This window comes from Garra rufa, chromosome 17 (assembly GCF_049309525.1).
Source record: "Garra rufa chromosome 17, GarRuf1.0, whole genome shotgun sequence".
Taxonomy (NCBI): domain Eukaryota; kingdom Metazoa; phylum Chordata; class Actinopteri; order Cypriniformes; family Cyprinidae; genus Garra; species Garra rufa.
Genome location: NC_133377.1, coordinates 8,484,948 through 8,506,907, shown reverse-complemented (window position 1 = coordinate 8,506,907; position 21,960 = coordinate 8,484,948). Strand labels below are relative to the sequence as shown.

Genomic DNA, 21,960 nt, shown 5'->3' with positions numbered 1-21,960 from the left:
ACTACCGAAACAGTCACGATCGAAAGGTAGAGTTTCGGTAGTGACATCTTTGGGGTTTTATTGAGATGTTATATTAGTTTTTGGTTCAATGTATATTCAAACTAATGAATCCTTAACTTTGAAATCATTGCAATCAACTTTTTGCTTTTTACAAAGAAAAACAGGATGCAAAATACAACAGATTTCATAAATCACACTTAAAATGTTAAAATTGCAATTGTTATTGATTTACCTCTGAAAATATTTTAATAAAATAGAAAAAATATATATATTTTGCATGGAAAATGTAAGCTAAATCTTAATAGGTCAATATAACCCTTATTTTTAAATTATATATTACTGTGTTTCGGTAATGACAAATCTGGGAAGAGGACAAATATCCAAAAACTTTCTGAAAATACAATATAAGAATTACTTGCATAATTACTAGAAATGTGTACCTTGGATATTACACAATTTGCATTCATTCAAGAAGTTTCCAACTCTGACTTTGGACCAGTTTTGTAGAATGGCCCATATAGTAACAGTTTCACACTGTGCAGGACCCATAGAAGCTCATTATTTTTGCTGGAAAGCAATAAGGTGTTACATCAGGGACTTTTAATCTAAACATGTAAATGAACACAGTTGTTCTATTGTACTGTAACATCAAGTGAAATACATTCTGGAAATGTGGACCGGTGCACACTGCATCGATGGGGTTCTGGTGAGAAGCTGCTGTTATCATTCACCGTCACGGGTGATTTGATATCCTCGAACCCACAGGGCGGAACAAAAGCGCATGTTCCAAACCTCAGTGACTGCAGAGAGCCTAGAGAGCAAGGAAGACAAACACAAAATTGTTCCAGGGTGGAATCAGCCTACAGCCTTTATTGCACATTCCTGTTTGGTTTTGCTCTGACCACATCCTGGCATGATGTTTATGCAGTGCAGAAAACACATTGTCTTGTAGTTTTACCTTTCACCCCGTGAAAGCCTGAGATCACTACATATACCAGACTCCTTTCAATTCAGGTACATATATTATATTTTTTTTTTCATTTATTTTTCTTTCTCTTTTTATCATCAGTGACAATGCCTGCAACATGCTTCAAAATCTTCATTTTGGCAAACTACAAATAAATTAAAACACATTCATAGAACACAATTTGACATTTAAGGACATTAATAAATCAAATTAGGACAAACTGAACAAACAAACAAAAAAATACAAAGAAGCGGCTTCTGCTCTTTTTCTTTACTTTCTTGCTTTTTTTTTTGAAAAAACAAAGAAAAGGAAAACAAGTTAGCTAGCTAACAATCACAGACCACATGCAGATATAATACAACAGAATCATCTCACTCGTTTGGACGATTAACTCTGTTAGTTAGTTTCTGCAAACTACTGATCTAAACTATATCACAAAATTATGCTTTAAACCGGAAAACATCCAATTTCGCAATATTTTTGACTGGTTATTATAATAATCCTTGGTATAGTATCTCCTCTCGCTAAATAGGAAAACACACGACCACTTTTCAATAATGTCCAAACAGAGTCTGGAGAAGACCAAATGCACTTCAGTAGTGATAAGAGATACCATCTCCGACAATAATTTTACAATCGCTGTAGCGATGCGAACATGAATTACAGGTTCTCCGGTGATCAATGCGTATTTCATTTCGACGACAGGATAAAATGATCACTGTATACAGCAAAATGTAGTACTTGCTGCTGGATTGCCTTTTGAAGCACTGCACAATCACCATTCATGTATTGGATCACCTTAATATCAATAACACAAAAAGCTACTAGACAGAAATAAATATCAATAACGGATCAACGGTGTTGTCTCCCTTCCATCCGCCTTCACGGCATCAGCATTTCTGGTTTTACCATTTATACATCAGTGTCTTCATCATTTTTTTTTTGTTTTGTTTTGTTCAAATGCCATAATAATTAGCAGCGTCTTGTGTGACATTTGAAATCTACTGAGAGCGCAGCAGTTACACACAAGAAAACACAAAAGGAAATGGTGACAGTGTACATTAAGCTTTTGGCACATGCTGTTTCCATGTCTGGAGAAGACTATATCCTCAAACTATCGTATGAAACGCATCACACAAGAAGGAAATCGGATTTTTTCAACCTTGAAAAATCATTTTAAAAGAATAGTTCACCCAAAAATGAAAAATCAGTCATAGTTTATGCACCCAAACATGTATGACTGACTTTCTTTTGTAAAACAAAAAAGGAGATATTCTGAGGAATGTAACTGCTGCTCTTTTCCATATAATTACAATTGATGGAAACTACAAAAGTGTCACATACACTCTTAAAAATAAAGGTGCTTTAAAAAGTTCTTCACAGCGGTGCCATAGAAGAACCATTTTTGGTTCCACAAAGAACCGTTCAGTCAAAGGTTCTTTAAAGAACCATCTCTTTCTTACCTTTTTATAATCTGAAGGACCTTCTTTTGCCGCAAAGATCCTTTTGTGAAACAGAAAGGTTCTTTATGGAACCGTTGAAACAAAAAAGGTTCTTCTATGGCATCGTGAAGCACCTTTATTTTTAGGAGTGTAGGCAATGTTTTACACTTCTGATGATAACATTGAGTGGCCAACAAAATCCAAAATCCTAAAAAAAGTGGGATCTTGTGTTATATTCCTCTTCACGTAAATCTCATTTGCATTTCTGCATATTCATACACTCTTAAAAATAAAGGTGCTTTAAAAGGTTCTTCAAGCGATGCCATAGAAGACCCATTTTTGGTTCCACAAAGAACCATCTCTTTCTTACCTTTTTACAATCTGAAGGACCTTCTTTCACCACGAAGAACCTTTTGTTCTTCAGATATTTAAAGTTATTTATGGAACCATTAAGACAAAAAATGTTCTTCTATGGCATCGAGAAGCACCTTTATTTTTAGGAGTGTACTTCAAAATCAACAAGGACTGACCATGTCAATGACTTTATTGATGTCAAAATGCCACTGACATCAAATTAGGAGTGGAACAATAAATTGATAAATTTTTTCTGAATGCATTGCGGTTCTCTCTAGAATTGATTCTAAGCTTAGTCAACAGCAGATGCCACTGCGTGCTTTAGAATCAGCCGTACTCTGCTTGCTTCCAGTTTCTTACACACAAACCACCTGAACTTAAAATCAATCATTAAAGGTTGAAGCGAATGTGTTTACATTATTCTTGCATCATAAAGCCAAGGTGCAAGCACATTTAACTACTTACATTACTCAGTTGAACACACAAGTGCTCTTCTTCGTGAGCATTTGAGTGTGCGATTAAAACTAGATTAGAGCGCCATCTGCTGTTAAAAACTACGCTCAGAATCGATTCCAGAGAGAATCGTGATGCAAAAAAATTGCAGGTTCGGTCCACAAATCGATTTATAATTTCACCCCTACACTCTTAAAAATAAAGGTGCTTTAAAAGGTTCTTCAAGAGATGCCATAAAAGAACCATTTTTTCAGTCAAAGGTTATTTAAAGAACCATCTCTTTCTTACCTGATTATAATCTGATTAACCTTCTTTCGCCACTAAGAACCTTTTGTGGAACAGAAAGGTTCTTCAGATGTTACAGATTCTTTATGGAACCAACCTTCTATGGCATCGTGAAGCACCTTTATTTTAAGAGTGTACATCAAATATGACTTTATAAGTTTAAATGCACCACTTTTGAATCAAAGCACACAGTAAAGAGCAAGTTTTTTCAATTGTTTTCTTAATTTTTTTGTCTTTCCTTGTTGTATGTCTTCAGGACACTATTTTTGAAATCAATAATGATATGGAAAAGAGCATCTAGTACACACTTAAGCATTTTTCCATTTGCGTTTCACCAAAGATATAACGCATACAGGTAAGAGGTCGTTTTTGGATGAATTATTCCTTTAAAACACTCAAATGTGTCAACAAAACCCATGACTTCGCCTCTTCTCGGCTATCATGTCATTTGTATTTCACACACGGTGTGGAGAGCGCCATGGGTAGGGTGGGGTCTAAAATAAACAGAGCTCTTCTACATCTCATCGCTCTCAAGATGCAGTCTGAAGCGTTCCGGATTCACGCTGACATTTGAAGGAGAAGTCAATAAACATCAAGGCGTCGAGCTGCGTCTCTCTCTCTCTGAGCATCAATCAGGAAACTAAACGAGACGCCCTCATTCCTCAAGGTTTCAGAACAAAGGAGTCGCCCCCTCAGCGTCTCTCTCTCTTTCTCTGTCCTTCTTCATCTTGCTCTCGTCAACAGCGGCATCACAGTCCAGGTTTGAAGCCGACGCAATTCGAGAGCGTCGTTTTCGCTCTTATATCCTGGGCCGTCGGCCATTTTGTCCTGTTGTTCTAGTCTAGTATTGATCAAGTACACAGCACAGTGATGCAGAGTCAGTGCAAGGTGGAGGAATCAGGCCCACAACCATAGCGTATCGATCGATGAGCCAAAATAGTACAAGCGAATCAGCACAATTAATGTTTGATCGTGTTTGGGGCGTCGGCATGCGACGGGGCCAAGTTACGGTACTTTCCTTACGTTGGCGCTGTTGTCCTGTCGCTCAGTGCTCCGCGTGGACAACCGCTCAACATCTCATGTGCAAACATCACCATGTCTGTCACATGCGCCTCTCTCTCGCCAATACTAAGATCCCATTGGGACTCTGACATTCGTTAATGCCATCTGGTATCTAAATCATTAGAATTAAGAGCTTTTGGTCTTCTCCGAAAACAAATAATAGAATGACCAACAGAGGTGGTTCACATTTTTTTTTATCTTAGACCTCTGCATAAGCAATGAAGGCTTTGTTCACACTGCATATCAATCCAATCATTTTGTTTAGATTGTGTAGTTGATATCCAATGCATCTACTTCGCCATTGTAGTGATGCAAGCGTCAGCACGATGCCAGACTTTCTCATATAACAACTGAGAGCAGCTGTCAGTGTGGAAAGACAGGATGGAAAACTGGGAATTTTGCCTCTGCTCACTGTCTATCATGGCATCTTGTGGCGGTGTTGGACTCACAAGAGGCATTTTTACACAATCATGCATATACTGTGTCCAAAACTGCTGATTTGTGCACTTGTTCACTATTTAAGAGATAAAATGATTGATTTGGATCTTAAAATTTGGATTTCAATTCACACGTTCAGACTTCAAAATACAAGTGAATCTGAGTCGGATGTGGCAAAAAAATCAGATGCTGCCCGTCTGAACAAAGCCCTAGAGTATTTTTTCTCCATTGGAAATCAATGACCGTCTACGCAACACAGTGATGTCTAAATTTTGCCACGCGTACGGAGGAATAGAAAGAGCACAGCTCTACATAAATTACAATCATCATGTTGCATCCAACCGTGAAAAACAGCACAGCCAATGAGGAGGAAACCAGAGAAACCGAACCTCAAATGTAGTGTAATGATCTGCTTATCTATTAAGTGTTAACAAAGTCATTTGCATGTAAATGGGGGCAAGTCTGATGCTGTTCAGTGCAATGCATTGTCAGCTATAAAAGGAAAGAGGGATGGATGGAGGATAAAAGAGACAGAGGCAACACAGACAGATAGACGAGGATATAGAAATGGTGCACATTTAACTTTGCTTGGAGCCTCAATCGTATCCAGAGTCCATAGCTGTATGTAGCTGCGGTGATGCCCACTCATGAGTAATTGTGATGTCGCAGCGAGTGTTCGGTCCATGGCACCTCGATGGAGAAGAGTGAAGGACAGAGTGAATGTGCCACGTTCATGTGTAAGATATGATGCGCTAGCTTGTTTTTTTTTTTTTTTTGTCGTTGTTAAGTTTGATGATGAAAAAGAAGAAAACCCAACTGAAAAAAGCCATGTCGGGATCGCCGTCAAAGATGCTGACATCAGCCGTCAGAGACGGGAGGGGACACCCAGCCGTACTTCTCGTGGGTCTTGACAAGGCTCTTGAAGGTCGCCTCGGCTTCCTTGCGACTAAAGGCCTTCTTAGACTTGCCTGCTTTCCTGCAGATACGACCCTGAAGAGATTGGAACAATGAAGATTTATTTTATGTGTCAGAAAAACTAGTGTAAGATTCTATAATGAAGTGAATGACCTTTCTAATGGAAATGGGACGGGAAATGGAAATATTTGAACTATTTCTGAGGGTGCAAAAAAAATAAAAAAATTGAGAAAATCACCTTTATTTGTCCAAATGAAGTTCTTAGCTATGCATATTACTAATCAAAAGGTTCTGATATATTTACGGTAGGAAAAGTACAAAATATCTTCATTGAACATGATCTTTAATGATTTTTTTGGCATAAAATCAATAATTTTGGCCCATACAATGTATTTTTTGACTATTGCTATTACTATACCTGTGCTACTTAAGACTGGTTTTGTGGTCCAGGGTCACATATATTATATTATAAATACACAATAAATAATGTACCTGAACTTCACACAGCATATATTCATCAATATTAATGTCCAATTCAGCAAAATAGTTGCACATATATGTGAGTGTGTGTGTATTTGTTATATATGTATCAGTGTTATAGGCTGATATGGCATATTATTAATAAAATAATATAAAAGAAAATATTTTTGCAACTACTTTGCTGAATTTGACATTAATATTGATGCATATTATTAAACAGCGTTATTAAATCATTGAAATATATTTGACTCTGGACCACAAAAATAAAAGTAAATTTTTTTAAATTGAGATTTATACATCATCTAAAAGCTGAATAAATAAGCTTTCTTATTGATGTAGGATAACAATATTTTATCCAAGATACAACTATTTGAAAACCTGGAATCTTAGGGTGCAAAAAAAATCTAAATATTGAGAAAATCACCTTTCAAGTTCTTAGCAATGAATATTACTAATTGAAAATTAAGTTTTGATATATTTACTGTAGGAAATTTACAACGTATCTTCGTGGATCATGATCTTTACTTAATATCCTAATGATTTTTTGGCATAAAAGAAAAATAGATCATTTTGACCCATACAATGTATTGCTGGCTACCGCAAATATACCCATGCTACTTGAGATTGGTTTTGTGGTCCAGGATCACATATGATCTGTAAGCACACCTCAATATTATGATTTGACATTGCATATCACGTTTTATTGTTTGATTTGTCAGCCATCTTTCTGTCTAAATAGCCTTTTATGAGACACAAAAACCTACAGAAAAACACAAAAATGTCTGTCACAATCTTAAACATATCTGTTCTATTTCAAGAGCTGGGAAACAAAAAAGCCTCATTCTTTAGCATATACTTGACTTAAAGGTTGTATCAGCGATTTCTAGCCTGAAACATAAAGTGTCAAATTCAGCTGAGCTTTCTTCACGATCCGCTCGCTGCCTGCCCCATAAATTGTCTGTGAAAAAACCGCGTCTCTCTGGTCAGCCTAGGGTCCGAGATATGCCAAAAAAAACAATCGGCACTACAAACCTTTCCAACCAATCAGCGTCAGGGGTTTGGTGTTGTGGACTTTCGCTCCGCCTCCCTCACATCCCTGCACCAGTAGGAAAGTCCACAACACCAAACCCCTGACGCTGATTGGTTGGAACACTGTTTGTTTATCTGTGGAAAGGTTGGTAGTGCCGATTGTTTTTTTGGCATATCTCGGACCCTAGGCTGACCAGAGAGACGCGTTTTTTTCACAGACAATTTATGGGGCAGGCAGCGAGCGGATCGTGAAGAAAGGTCAGCTGAAATTGACACTTTATGTTTTAGGCTAGAAATCGCTGATAAAACCTTTAAACAAAGGGCTGTTTGTGGATTGGTTGTCTAAGAGGGAAATTATACATGATTTTAATATACTGTGACATGTCCTGCTGCAAGCAACATTTAATTTCCAAATATAATTTAGGCCTAATCATTTAAGGGTGAAATGTAATTTCATTATTTCAAATGCTTTCTACACCAGTTTGATGTACAAACAACTATAAGTAAGTCATTATATGCTTATTTTTAAGTGATTAAATGAAAAAAGCCATCTGAGGTTAACTTAAAAAAATCAACAAATCAACCTCTAAATATAAAACCAAAGTTAAGGGAAAGTGAGTAGGTGGAGTCTGACACCAGATTTATTTACCAGTTTTCCTGAGTCTTTTCATATATTATGTAACTGACATGCAGATGTGTGAATGACGGCTTGTGGTGTGATTTAATGGTCCTGGTGCTCCATTTTCAGAGGTTTTCCAATTTTCAATTTCAAAGCCGACTGCTCTGAGCTTTGAAGACACAGTAAATCAAGAGGCTGTGCTTGATAAAACCTCAGGCTGAATTATTTAAACAAGCTTCAAGAGCATTTTAACACCAGGTTCAGCCATTTTGATCACTGCTAAAGGATAATGGGTATAGAAATGATGCAACGGTGCATCCAGGATTGCAGCAACCCACAGTAAAAGCATCCAGCTGTCACAGCATGAAGTTTGCCCACTGAAGTAACCATTTCAAAGAATAAATGAGATTTTTAATGTTGCACATGCAAAGAAATGGGATCCCATTTGCTAGTCACATTTGTGACTCGATCAGAGATTAAAAACAATCCTGCTGCTTTTAATAATTCTTTAAGAATCAACATTGGAAACCATTTTTCAGTTCATCAGTTTTCTGAAATATTTCCTATTGAAAGAATCAGGTGAAAAAGATATAAGACGGGACTTATATATAATCATTGGGAACTTATTGGAATATAAAAAGGGGATTGACAAAGCATTCATTTTTTGTTAAAGATTACAAAGGCAAACGATTTTTGTCAGACGAATCATGCACAGTAACATGCAGCATAACAACAGGAATATGCATTAAGAAAGTAAACTATTTTGCAGCTAAAGAAGGCATCTCTCTGACTCATCAACCCCTGAAGCCTGTTCCGCCAATGTGTTAAGGACAGGAGAAACTTTTTTTTTTTTTCATTTGGCATCCTTAAAATGCCAGCTAACAACCAGGCATGACCAAACTAATGATTTCATAATGGGATAGACGTTTTATGCAAGCCAAAATATGACAGTGAGACATTCATACTTCTGTGCATGGGTGGAACAAATGTCATATTTCAAAATAAGACCAAACAGGAACCTTGAATTGTTTCGCAAGAAGCGCATCTTTGGTGGAATAATTCAGCCTAAAATGATTTACACACCCTATTTTCTTTCTTCTGTGAAACACAAAACAAGTTGTTTTTTGTGATTCACGGATGACCCATGACCAAATTTTCTTAAAAGGTTAGTTTACCCAAACATGAAAATTCTGTCATTATTTACTCACCCTCATGTTGTTCCAAACCCGTAAGACCTTTGTTCATCTTTGGAACACAAATTAGGATATTTTTGATGAAATCCAAGAGCTTTCTGACCATCTATAGACAAGCAAGGGTCTTTCCCATGTTCAAGGTCCAGAAACGTACCAGGAACATCCACATGACATCAGTGGTTCAACTGTAATTCTATGAAGCTATGAGAATACTTTTTGTGCTCCAAAAAACGAAATGATCTGAAAAATATTGATGTTTTTGATACCTTTTTGGACCTTGAATGTGGAAGGACCCTTTCTGTCTATGGAGGGTCAGAAAGCTCTCAGATTTCATTAATAGTATATTAATTTGTGTACTAAAGATAAATGAAAGTTGTATGGGTTTGGAATGACATGAGGGTGAGTAAATAATTATAGAATTTTCATTTTTGGGTGAACTATGTCTTTAAAAATGTCAAAACTGTCATTGATGGTTCCATTTAGAACATCCATGGAATCTTTCCACTGCACAAAATGTTCTTTACATTTTTAAAATGTTCTTCACAATTGAAAGTTCTTTAAGAACTGTTCACTGAAAGGTTCTTCTGGAAACCAAAAATGGTTATTTTATGGCATAACCGCACAAAAGCACCATTCGGAACATTTATTTTTAAGAGTGAATGACCAAATTTATGCTTTGGGCTATACTTCTCATTTAAGACCAGCAGAAGGATCAGGTTCTGCATGCAGTGCACAACCGTACGAATATGCCACTTCAGGCTACGTACGAGAGAAACAATCTCACAGACCCAGCATCCACTAAATGAGCAAAAAGGATGTGCTTTCAGATGCCCCAGGACTGAGGTCAGTCTAGTGCCAGTGCTGATGTAAGACAGCAGGGACAGTGAGACGGAAATAGCCAGCACTTCCCTCAGGCTCTATCAGTCAGGATGAGATCTAATAGCCCAGAAGTAACCGCATGAGCTCAATCGAGAAGAGGCTGCCCTATCCCCTCAGAAAAGCCTGTGATTTTTGGATTAAAAGGAACCATTGGAGCTTTAATTAAGCTTTATTGTGTTTACGGTCTCTCTTGGAAATCGCTTCCCTCATGCTTGAGAGGCGGCGGAGGAGGAGAGCACTAGGGAGGGAACAGCGTCGATGTTAATCCAGGTTATTCGCATCAGCGTTTTTCCCTGCAGCATGCTAACAGCATCACCGATGTCTCCCTGCGCTATTTTGGTTTGGTGCGTATCGAGCGCAACGCAGTGCCCATGTGAAGTGCCTGATGGGTAATCCTGTGAATGGAGATCAGTCAATGGTCCCGCTCGGCCTCTGTGCGTTCTGGGACAACACAGACGGTAGGGATTATGTAACTGACATGTGCCAGATAAGGGTAAACACTGTTGCTCTTTGCATCATAGCATCACATGAAGCGTACACTTGTTTGATGCTGCTTACTGGATTATGGCTGAAAGGAAGTCGATTGTAAATTCAGTTTTGTTTTTGATCACTTAAAGTAAGACCGAACAGACTCTCGATTGGAAACATATGTTACCCTGTACCACAAAACCAGTCCTAAGGTCATTTTTTTTTTAATTGAGATTTATACATCATATGAAAGCTTTCCATTGATGTATGGTTTGTAAGAATAGGACAATATATGGCTGAGATACAACTATTTGAAAATCGGGAATCAAAGGGTGCAAAAAAATCTAATATTGAGAAAATCGCCTTTAAAGTTGTCCAAATTAAGTTCTTAGCGATGCATATTACTAATCAAAAATTACATTTTGATACATTTATGGTAGGAAATGTACAAAATATCTTCATGGAACATGATCTTTACTTAATATCCTAATGATTTTTGGCATAAAAGAAAAATCGATAATTTTGACCCATACAATGTATTGTTGGCTATTGCTACAAATATAAAAGAAAAATCGACTCAATCTATTCACGACTGGTGTTTTGTGGTCCAGGGTCACCTTTTTTTTTTTTTTAATCCATAGCCAGGTCAGTGCATACTAGGATTTAGGCTGAGAACAATAGCCAAATGTCTTATATATATTATTTTCCATTTTTTAATGTTATTTTGCGCTGTAACTGATTTTATTTTGGTATGCAGAAAAATCTCACCAAACCAAAGCAGAATTTGAACAAGAAAAAGCCTTCAATAAAATTAAAATAATTGTCAAAGCACATCCATCATGTCCTCAGGTTAGAAGTGAATGAAGCCTTTTAAACAATTCGGTAAAGCAGTAAAACTGATTTAAGATTTAAATCCAAAAGTGATAAACCATAAATGCTCTGCAGCGAAAGCCAAAATATGGCCCGTCGTTTCCTTTATAATACAATAGCTGCATGTTAATTGGGGTTCTGTTGTGTCAGCAGCAGCTAAAATGGTAATTACCCTTGAGTGCTTTGGGTCATTTGGGGAAAAATGGTTATCTAGTCACCGCTGCCTCAGGCTCATCATGAATTTGGCATTTAAGAGCTCTTGATAGGTTGAAGTAAGCGTAGATGAACAGGTCTTTCCTTTCAGATTTACAGCACTGGGGTTAATGGCCAGTCTCTAGCTTCATTATGGATTCTCATCCATTTCCATGACCCACGTTGGTCTTTGCATTCATCCTTAGAATGGGACTTTCTAATGACTGATGTGATCTATCTATGGAGCCCATCTAATCACATTACTAGGTAAGATCCAGGCTGCAGTACGTTCTTAAGAAAAAAGGTTTGATTATAACAAAAGCAGGATGATTTTTGGTGCAAAAAAGCCTTTAGAAAACTGGCTTTTTAGGACGATATAACAGATTGAAGAACGTATACATAAAGTACCTTCATTTTGAGGTATAACTTTGAAATTTAATAGGAAATACCCTAGAAAACAAAAGTAAAACTAATGAAATGTGGTGATTGTGTTTACCAAACACTCTTATAAATAAAGATCCTGTTAAAGCCTGATGACATAAGAGACCCTTTTTAGGTTGCTACATTGCATTATGATGATCTTTCCTATGATAACCACATATGTACTAATGCTTCAATAAACCCAAAGCGAGCTTTGTTTTGTTAATGGGTGAAGCCAATACTGATCAGAAGAACCTATAATGGTGCATCAAGAACGTCCATAATCTCTAAAGATCCATATTGAAGCATCCTACATAGGGCCAAATCTAACCCTGGACCACAAAACCAGTCTTAAGTAGCACCAGTATATTTGTAGCAATAGCCAAAAATACATTGTATGGGTCAAAATGATCGATTTTTCTTTTATGCCAAAAATCATTAGGATATTACATAAGGATCATGTTCCATGAAGGTATTCTGTAAATTTCCTACTGTAAATATATTAAAAGTACTAAGAACTTCATTTGGACATCTTTAAAGGCGATTATCTCAACATTTAGATTTTCATGCACCCTGAGATTTTAGATTTTCAAATAGTTGTATCTCAGCCAAATATTGTCTTATACTAATACATCAATTGAAAGCTTATTTATACAGATAATGTATAAAATCTCAATTTAAAAAAAAATTAACCTCATGACTGGTTTTGTGGTTCTGAGTCACAAATGGTTCTTGAGACCAAGTGCTCTTTGCTTAAAACAGACAATTCTACCTCAAGTTGTTCAAACCCGTGTGTCGTTTTCTTCCATGAGATGCAAAAACATCCTCAGCCACCATTTACTTCCATTGCATGGAAAGGGCTGCAATGAAAGTGAATGGAGGCTGTGGTATCTGCTTATGTATATAAATCTGGGACGAGATGAAGATGAGCATGTTTCGTTTGAGTATGTGAGGGTATATTACCGTGTAATTACACTCACACGCAATATATGTAACAGACACTATCATATGGAGCCGTGTTGAATGGATGTTCCATGTTTTCACCTGTGCGCCGATGCCAAAATGGAGGATGGCGTCAAGAAACATGATGAGATGTGAAGAAATCAATGCCGCTATGGGCAATAACCCATCCTCACCTGTCCTTTGACCAGACTGGCAGCGAACTGCCTCATCACGGCCTCGACGGTGTACGCGCTCGACCAGCCGCGGGGCGTTAATAACTCCATGCAGATCGCGCCGCCGTCCAGCACGTATCCGTTCTCCAGCCGCGGCGTGAGGACGCGCATGAACGGCGGGGAGAAGGGGAAATTGTCGGGGAAGGTGACATTCAGCAGTATGTACTCGGTGTTGGTCTCCTTCATGTCCTGCCAGAGCGCGGAGTCCTTGTCCACCTGGTGCAGCTTGACATTCCAGTCATAGAGGTTATCGTCCGCCAGCTCCACCGTGATGAAGTTGTCGCCGAGCCGCCGGATCTCCTGCAGCTCCTTCATCAGCCTCCGCGTCCGCACCTGGGTGCAGTGCTGTCGGTTGGCCGCCGGCGGGGGCATCACGGAGCCGCTCGTCGCTTTGCTGCCTCCCGTTTGCTGCTTCTCCTTCGTGTCCTTGCTCGGTTTGTCCTGCTTGACGGCTGGCTTGTCCTTGCCGGACACGTCGAAGCGCCTGGCTTTGATTTCAGGCGTGCTGAGGATGTTGTTGGTCTCGTTGCTGGTGTTGCAGTGCTTCGTGTTGTTGTTTTTCTGGTTGCCTTTAGTCCCTTTCAGTGAGCCCTGGTGGTGGTGATGCTTTGGGTCCTCCGTGTCTCGATCGTGCAGACGAATGAGCCCGATTTTCCGCAAAAGAGTCGCCATTTGTGATGCTTCACCGTTCGAGGTGGGTGTAATGGAGCTCGCAAGATAAGACGGCCGTCCTCAATGCATCATTTCCCCGCGCGAGTGCACTGAAACACAAGAGCGCTCATTTAATACGCATTCCCACTCCTGTAATTCCCTATGAGGCACAGACGCGGCGGCTGCTGCTGCTGCAAGAGGCACGATAACGCAACTCGAAATGAACCGATAATCTGGCGCGCGCACACAGGAATAGCGGGAGCGGAGCACCTCAGGTCGGCTGGCTTCCGCTGTACCTGGACGGAATGAGTAATCAAGGGTCCAGCACGAGTTATTTTTTCTTCACACCAGTATTCCGACAAGTCCCGCCCTTGACCATCACTGTTTGCTGGAGTTGCCACAGCTATGTGATTGACGTCTAAACTGTCCAATCATAGACCGGCGTTAACTGCGAGGGGCTCACACTAGCCAATCCTGCCGCAGGGGGCGGGGTTTGTCTGAATACTGGTGGATAAAATAAATAACGCTTTGCTATCTAAATTATTGTGAATACATCTTTTACCATTTTATACGAAATTGAGTAATTGGCATATTGTCCATTTGTTTATTATTTTTGATGTGTTTTTTTTTACGTACATGTTTGTGTGTGTGTGTGTGTGTGTGTGTGTGTGTGTGTGTGTGTGTGTGTGTGTGTGTGTGTGTGTGTGTGTGTGTGTGTGTGTGTGTGTGTGTGTGTGTGTGTGTGTGTGTGTGGGTGTGTGCGTAAAACACTCTTCTCGTATTTTAGTTTTTTTCGATCCCAGAAACAATATTTAGTGTCAGTGTACAACTTGATGTATTTCATTCTCTCTCTCTCTCTCTCTCTCTCTCTCTCTCTCTCTCTCTCTCTCTCTCTCTCTCTCTCTCTCTGTCTTTTTCTATACTCGCTGTAATGTAATATGTCAGATGCCATCGGCATCAATAAAAAATAATAAATAAATAATGTGTCATTATGTTTGGGGGGATGGGGATCAGGCTTCTGAAGCATCAGCTGGCAATGAATCAATACAGCCACTTCCCTTAAACCTCGTATTGAAAAGTGCACCAGCAGTTCAGTTAAGAGTATGAAGTAAAATATTGTATAATATTTGACCCTGAACCACAAAACCAGTCATAAGGGTCAAGTTGTTGAAGTTAATGTTTTATAGATTTATATCTGAAAGCTAAATAAATAAGCTTTCCATTGATGTATGGTTTGTTAGGATGGGATAATATTTAGCCGAGAACTATTTGAACAACTATTTATGATATTATTTAATCTGCATCTGCATCCAAAAAATCTAAATACTTGAGAAAATCGCCTTTAAAGATGTTCAAATGAAATTCCTAGCAATGCATATTACTAATCAAAAATTAAATTATGCCTATTTACGGTAGGAAATTTGATTTAAAGAAATACCTTTATGGAACATGATCTTGACTTAATATTCTAATGATTTTTGGCAAAAAAGAAAGAATTTTGACCCATACAATGTATTTTTTTGGCTATTGCTACAAATATACCCGTGCCATTTAGGATTGGTTTTGTGGTCCAGGGTCACATATATATTAAGCTATATAATATAAAATCGTTTTCATGTTGCTAGCCATCAACCCATGCATTATATGTCACTAATATGTTATTTTGTATTATATTTGAACGTAATCCAGTCATACTGATCAATGAAATCGTTGAGAGCAGTCCAAAATATCTCACAATAATATTCCATGGAATGTTTTCCAACAGTGACTTTGCAGCACTTCGAAACGCTTTACAGCACAAAGAAGGATTCTGTTACCAGGGTAACAGTCTATTCTCGCACCCCATTGGTTGAAACGCAGCCGGAAAGCTGTTCGCTGTCATGGAAGCTGCGTTGCGTGAACAGATGTCCGTCTTTTGTTAATGATTTTATAGTTTTATCCTGTTTAAATCAGCCGTACGCTTACCTTTATGTAAAATACAGCACGCCATGGCCGAGAAGTTTGATAATCTCGAAGAACACCTCGAGAAATTCGTCGAAAACATACGACAGCTTGGAATTATTGTCAGCGATTTCCAGCCCAGCAGTCAAACAGGACTCAATCAGAAACTGTGAGTTGGAATTCTGTTCATTTTAACTCAAATCTGAAACCTTACGTTGGTTTAAACAAACAAAGATCTAGAACACAATGGTGATTTTGAGCTTTGGCCGTTCTTGCCTCGTTATCAGTAACGTTAGTTAAGCCTCTTGCACTCAAGAGTCTAAAAATAATGTGGTTATTTATTTCCTCAGGAACTTTATGATCACAGGATTGCAAGACATTGAGAAATGTCGACAGCAGCTTCATGATATCAACGTACCGCTGGAAGTGTTCGAGTGAGTAATACATATTTCTAGCCGCACAAACCTCTTGAATAATTAAAGGAATAGTTCACTTTCAGAACAAAAATTCACAGATAATGTCCTCACTCCTTTGTCATCCAAGATGTTCATGTCTTTCTTCCTTCAGTCGTAAGGAGATGATGTTTTTTGAGGAAACCATTTCAGGATTTCCAAAATGCAGCTTCAAATGGCTCTAAATGATCACAGCCGAGGAAAGAAGGGTCTTATCTAGCAAAATGATCGGTCATTTTCAAAAAAAAATTACAATTTATATGCTTTTTAACCTCAAATGCTTGTCTTGTCTAGCTCTGTGTAGAGATTAAAAAGTATATGAGTTGTAAATGTTTTTAGAAAATAACCAAGCATTTTGCTAGATAAGACCCTTCTTCCTCGGCTGGGATCATTTAGAGCCCTTTGAACTGCATTTAAACTGCATTTTGGAAGTTCAAACTCAGGGGCACCATAGAAGTCCATTATATGGAGAGAAATCCTGAAATGTTTTCCTCAAAAAAAAACATAATTTCTTTACGACTGAAGAAAGAAAGACATGAACATCTTTGATGACAAGGGGGTGAGTAAATTACCTGTTAAATTTTGTTCTGAAAGTGAACTACTCCTTTAACGTAAATGGGTTTTGTCCACTCACGGTAGTCCGATGACAAACGTTTATAAAACGTTTTATGTTGTTCATCAAATTACCCTTATTTTACTCTTATTTCTACTCTGTTTAGAGTGTTTGTAAGTACCCATTTAATTGTTATATTCAAGAAATGTGCTTTGCCACATCTGTGTAAAACACAATTTGCCATTATTGACGTTTTGCACAGGTATATTGATCAAGGTCGTAACCCTCAACTCTACACCAAGGAGTGCTTAGAAAGAGCTTTGGCTAAAAATGAGCAGGTCAAAGGAAAGATAGACACCTTGACTGTAAGTATTGGTCCAGCGTTTGTATTCAAAGTTTAGTTTTACCATCACTAGGAATGACTAATTTAGGAGTGCTAGCAGATTATTTGTTATAAAAGGACATAATACATATGTTTGCTAAGATTTTACTCATCCTGCTTATAGAGTGTTTTCACGACGCATCGTGAGTCGGCCATATTGGCAGCACTGAACGTAAACAATGCCACTGAACTGAATGAAACTCACATATTTTGCTGATTATTGCTGCTGAAAATGGTCAATTATTGTCATGTTTTGAACTGTTGTAATCAGTCAGACTGGGAAAAAACATTTGGAGTACTATAGACTGCCAAAAGTTATAACAAATCAAGAAGAAGTGTGCAAAAAGGAACAAAAGGCATTTGTGGTTGGTTAAACTGAACCAGGATTTCCAGGGCAAGTATCTTCACAACTTTCATGTTTGCTCTTATCATTTCTGGTCAAGTAGGGGAAATAATAGACTAATATCTTAATACTGCTTGTACATATCTTTACCACCTGTTAACTTTAGTTTGTCAAAATGTCGCGCCCTTTCCTGCTTACTATAAGTCCTTCTCTATATGATTTAGCAGCTACCATATGTTTCTTCCTTGGTTTAGACAGCATAAATTAGCAGAACGACGTATTCAGTAGTACATTAACCATGCAGTCTATCCTGTTGTTTACATCCGAGTATTGTCAATATGGCCGTGCATCTGGGTAACTGATCAAATTGTGACATTTGGTGCAAACCCTCTATAGTGATCAATATAGTTATCATTCTTGGTCTGAACGAGCCTTGTTATTTTTCCAGTGTTATCAGAATAAAGCTGCAACACTGACTAATTTGACCTCTGTGGTATTATTGGTGACCCTGGACCACAAAACCAGTCTTAAGTAGCACAGGTATATTTGTAGCAATAGCCAAAAATACATTGTATGGGTCAAAATGATCCATTTTTCTTTTATGCCAAAAATCATTAGGATATTAAGTAAAGGTCATGTACCATGAGGATATTTTGTACATTTCCCATTGTAAATATAAACTTAATTTTTTGATTAGTAATATGCATTCCTATGAACTTAATTTGAACAACTTTAAAGGTGATTTTCTAAATATTTAGTTTTTATTTCACCCTGAGATGCTAGATTTCCAATCTTGACCAAATATTGTCCTATCTTAGCAAACCATGCATCAATGGAAAGCTTATTTGTTCGGCTTTTAGATAATGTATACATCTAAAAAGATTTGTTTTGTGGTCCAGGGTCACATTTATGAAATCATCAATTAAAAATAGTCTATTTCCTTGGAAATCTACAATATGTGTGTATAATAAAGCAATCGTAGGATAAAAATGCTAGACAGTTCTTCTGCTTTATAGATTTATTTTGTGAATGGATGATTTCTTATTGTTGTGAAATAATACAAACAAAGGATTTTCATCTCTTCCTATATTTTGTGGTTTCTTTTTTCTCCAGAAATTTAAAAGCCTCCTCATTTCTGAGCTGGGGAAGGTTTTCCCTGAAGAAATGGCTAAATATAAGGCCATTCACGGAGATGACCCTCCTTCATGAGTTACCAGTGCCACAACACTTCAAATGCAAGATGTACATATGTTGATATTAATATAACACGTTTTTTATGGTTCAAATCATCAAATATGCAACTTTATACAGCTTTTTCATCTTTGTATTTGCCTTTGTAATTCACAAGATTACGGATAGAAAACTGAGGGATATTTTGGGACATCCTTAAAACTTCTTCATGCTTTGTAATTTTCGCAGCACAGTTTTTATTTTTTTCGTTCAATAAATGATTATTTTGTGTAATGACAACTACTAGTCCTCTGTTCCTTATATGAATAAGCCATTTAAACAGTCTTTCTCGGCTGTTTTTTGGTTGCATTTGTTCAGTAGCCTCAAGTTACTTCGGGCCGTGCCCTCTTTCACCCTGCCTTGTAATCTCACACTACTTGTCTGGTGCTGTGGTGATGGAATTGATTCGTAATTGTCCTCCTGTAAGCACATGAAATTATTCACGATGAATCCTGCAGATGAACGGAGAACTGACAGTGAGACATTGCATTAGATGACAGTTTAAAGTTGACAAACCTATGAGAAGAACACGTGAGGCGTTCTTCATGAATGTCTTTCTGAACTGTGAAAGATAGGTCATTATATAGCAATGGTAAAGCTTTGGGTAACAAAGACTGAAGATTTAAATGTGTCTGAAATACCTTTTGTCCAATCAGTGGAGGGTTTTGTATCTCTTTTGTGGAGCTTTAAGTCTTTCAAGACTGGTCAAACACTGAACATCTGCGGTATGATTAGTCACTTCCCTTCACAAAAGGACTCCAATACTTTGAGCCTATGATTGGATTGGATTGGGATACTAGTGTACTGCATATTGCACTGCCTGTTTAAAAACAGACATGGGAAGTTTATAATGCAATGGGAAATGTAGTATGCTACGTTGCAAGTGTAGTCTGCCACTGTTGTTGGTTAATTAGTGAGTGTCCAATTTTTCTTTTGAAAACCATTTTGTATTTTGCAATCCAGTTTTTTTCTGGTTGAAATAGTCAGGTTGCAGTACGTCAAGAACATGTATTACTTCCGGTAAATTTAGACACAAAATAGGCAGATTGGTAAAAAAAATATGTGGAGCAAGACAAGAGAATCATCTCTCTTAGTTCTCCAATACTTATTCAATTTCTGTGCTGCCCACTTTCTTAGAGCTCATCTTTTGTAAGCACTCCAAAGAAAAAAGCCTGTAGTGGGAGGAAAGATGTAGTAGCAGTACACAAAGAGATACTTATAAAGGACACAATTTCCTTTTTGCTCTCTCAGGTACGTGTTTGAGCGGTGGTGTGCACGTTTTCTCATGCATGGCATCCTGGAGGCTTTGTTCAGAGGCTTGACGTTTTTGTGGGTGAACAGTGAACTCATCTTGTGACTCATGATAAGATGAATCATGTTTTTTCTATAGTATGAACTTCATTTTACTAAACACCTCTTCCACCTCTTCTCACTGAGGATCTCTGATGCAGACTTACTTCCTGATGAAATCTACATATACATAACCATATACCTACCGTTCTATCCATCATTGAATCTGTCTATCGTCAGTTAAGCCTTAAATTATTCATACCCCTGGCAAATTCTGACTTAAAGTTACTTTTATTCAACCAGGAAGTATTTTTTTGACCGAAAATGACACCGGCTTCTCCCAAAAGATAATAAGACGATGTACAAGAGCCATCATTATGGAAAAAATATTTCTCAGCTTTTATTTACATTTGAACAAAAAGTGTCTTGTCCAAAATTATTCGTACCCTTCTCAATAATCAACAGAAAAGCCTTTTTTGGCTATTACAGCAATCAAACTCTTCCTATAATTGCTGACCAGCTTTTTGCATGTCTCCACTGGTATTTTTGCCTATTCATCTTTAGCGATGAGCTCCAACTCTTTCAGGTTGGAGGGTCTCCTTGCCATCACCCTGATCTTTAGCTCCCTCCACAGATTCTCAATTGGATTTAAGTCAGGACTCTGGCTGGGCCACTGCAAAATGTTAATATTTTGTCTGCTAACCATTTCTTCCACTTTTGCTGTGTGTTTTGGGTTGTTGTCGTGCTGAAATGTCCACTGGTGCCCAAGGCCAAGTTTCTCTGCAGACTGCCTGATGTTGTTGTTGAGAATTTTGATGTATTGCTCCTTTTTCATGGTGCCGTTTACTGTGATTAGGTTCCCTGGTCCACCGACTACAAACAAAAAACAAAAAAAAAAACATAATGTTCCCACCACCATGTTTGACAGTGGGGATGGTGTTCTTAGGGTTGAAGGCTTCTCCTTTTTTACGCCAAATGAAGGCTACATCAATGACTACGTTTACATGGACACCAGTAATCTAATTAATGACCTTATTCTGAATAAGACAATAATATGATTAAGCTGTTTACAGGAGTGGCTTTTAGAATATTCCTTTCATGTTCCCGTTTTACATGTTATAGTACATAGATCGATTAATGACACACATCATTGGGTCCACACGCGACACTATCAGTTCATCTTCCTTATAGACTTTTGGATGTTTCGGTTTTAATTTTACAAAAAGCTTGAAGTGGCTGGACATATGCAACAAATATTTTAGAATGTGTGAGTTAAAATTTGCCGTGGTCGCATTTGTACGAGTGCATGCTGTGCTGCTCCAAAGCGTCTGCTCCATACAGCGAGCATTTCAGAGCCAGTCAGTTTTTAGGGAAAAAAAAAAAACACGCAAGCACAGTCACTGAAAGCCAGTTTAGTTTTACTTTTTTTGTTTGTTTTCATTTTGAAAACCCTGTTATCTTTGCCGTTTACCTCACATTACGCTTTGGAGGCTTTCATTTATATTTTTTATTAATTAATTTGATTGCACAGTGTTTGCGCGCCCTGTAATAAATTGTTTAGTCGGCATATAACACAGCATGCGATGGAGTCCATTCCTCGTCTTATTAGTTTTTGTTAATAAATGCTACATAAGCTAGTTTTATTTTATTGTTGTTATGCTGTTTAAATAACAAATCCATCTTTTAAGAATTTGTTTTAATCTTAAAATTGATAGGTGTAGCCTATATATGTAAGCAAAACCAAGATCATGAATTCGAAAGTAAAAGTGAAAAGCATCCTAAGACATTCCAATAGCGGAAATCCCGTTCACAAAATTAAAATCACAAATAATACTAATGAAAAAGAACGGGTTGAATGTTAAATACGTTTTCATAAA

At 37.8% G+C, this 21,960-nt stretch overlaps 2 protein-coding genes across 2 annotated transcripts; one reads left to right on the top strand and one right to left on the bottom strand.

Annotated features, from left to right (window-relative positions):
* Nucleotides 1–1,222: 1,222 nt before the first annotated feature.
* On the bottom strand, nt 1,223–14,377 carry ube2ql1 (ubiquitin conjugating enzyme E2 QL1). The gene is made up of 2 exons (XM_073821671.1): nt 13,203–14,377; nt 1,223–5,991 (listed from the first exon to the last, which is right to left on the bottom strand). Exons 1-2 carry the CDS (start codon nt 13,911–13,913, stop codon nt 5,860–5,862), a joined length of 843 nt encoding a protein of 280 aa, XP_073677772.1. The 5' UTR covers nt 13,914–14,377; the 3' UTR covers nt 1,223–5,859.
* A 1,362-nt stretch (nt 14,378–15,739) lies between these two features.
* med10 (mediator complex subunit 10) lies at nt 15,740–19,033 on the top strand. The gene is made up of 4 exons (XM_073822121.1): nt 15,740–16,002; nt 16,184–16,267; nt 17,101–17,203; nt 18,677–19,033. The coding sequence occupies exons 1-4, from the start codon at nt 15,881–15,883 to the stop codon at nt 18,770–18,772; spliced, it is 405 nt and encodes a 134-aa protein (XP_073678222.1). The 5' UTR covers nt 15,740–15,880; the 3' UTR covers nt 18,773–19,033.
* The last annotated feature ends 2,927 nt before the right edge of the window (nt 19,034–21,960 follow it).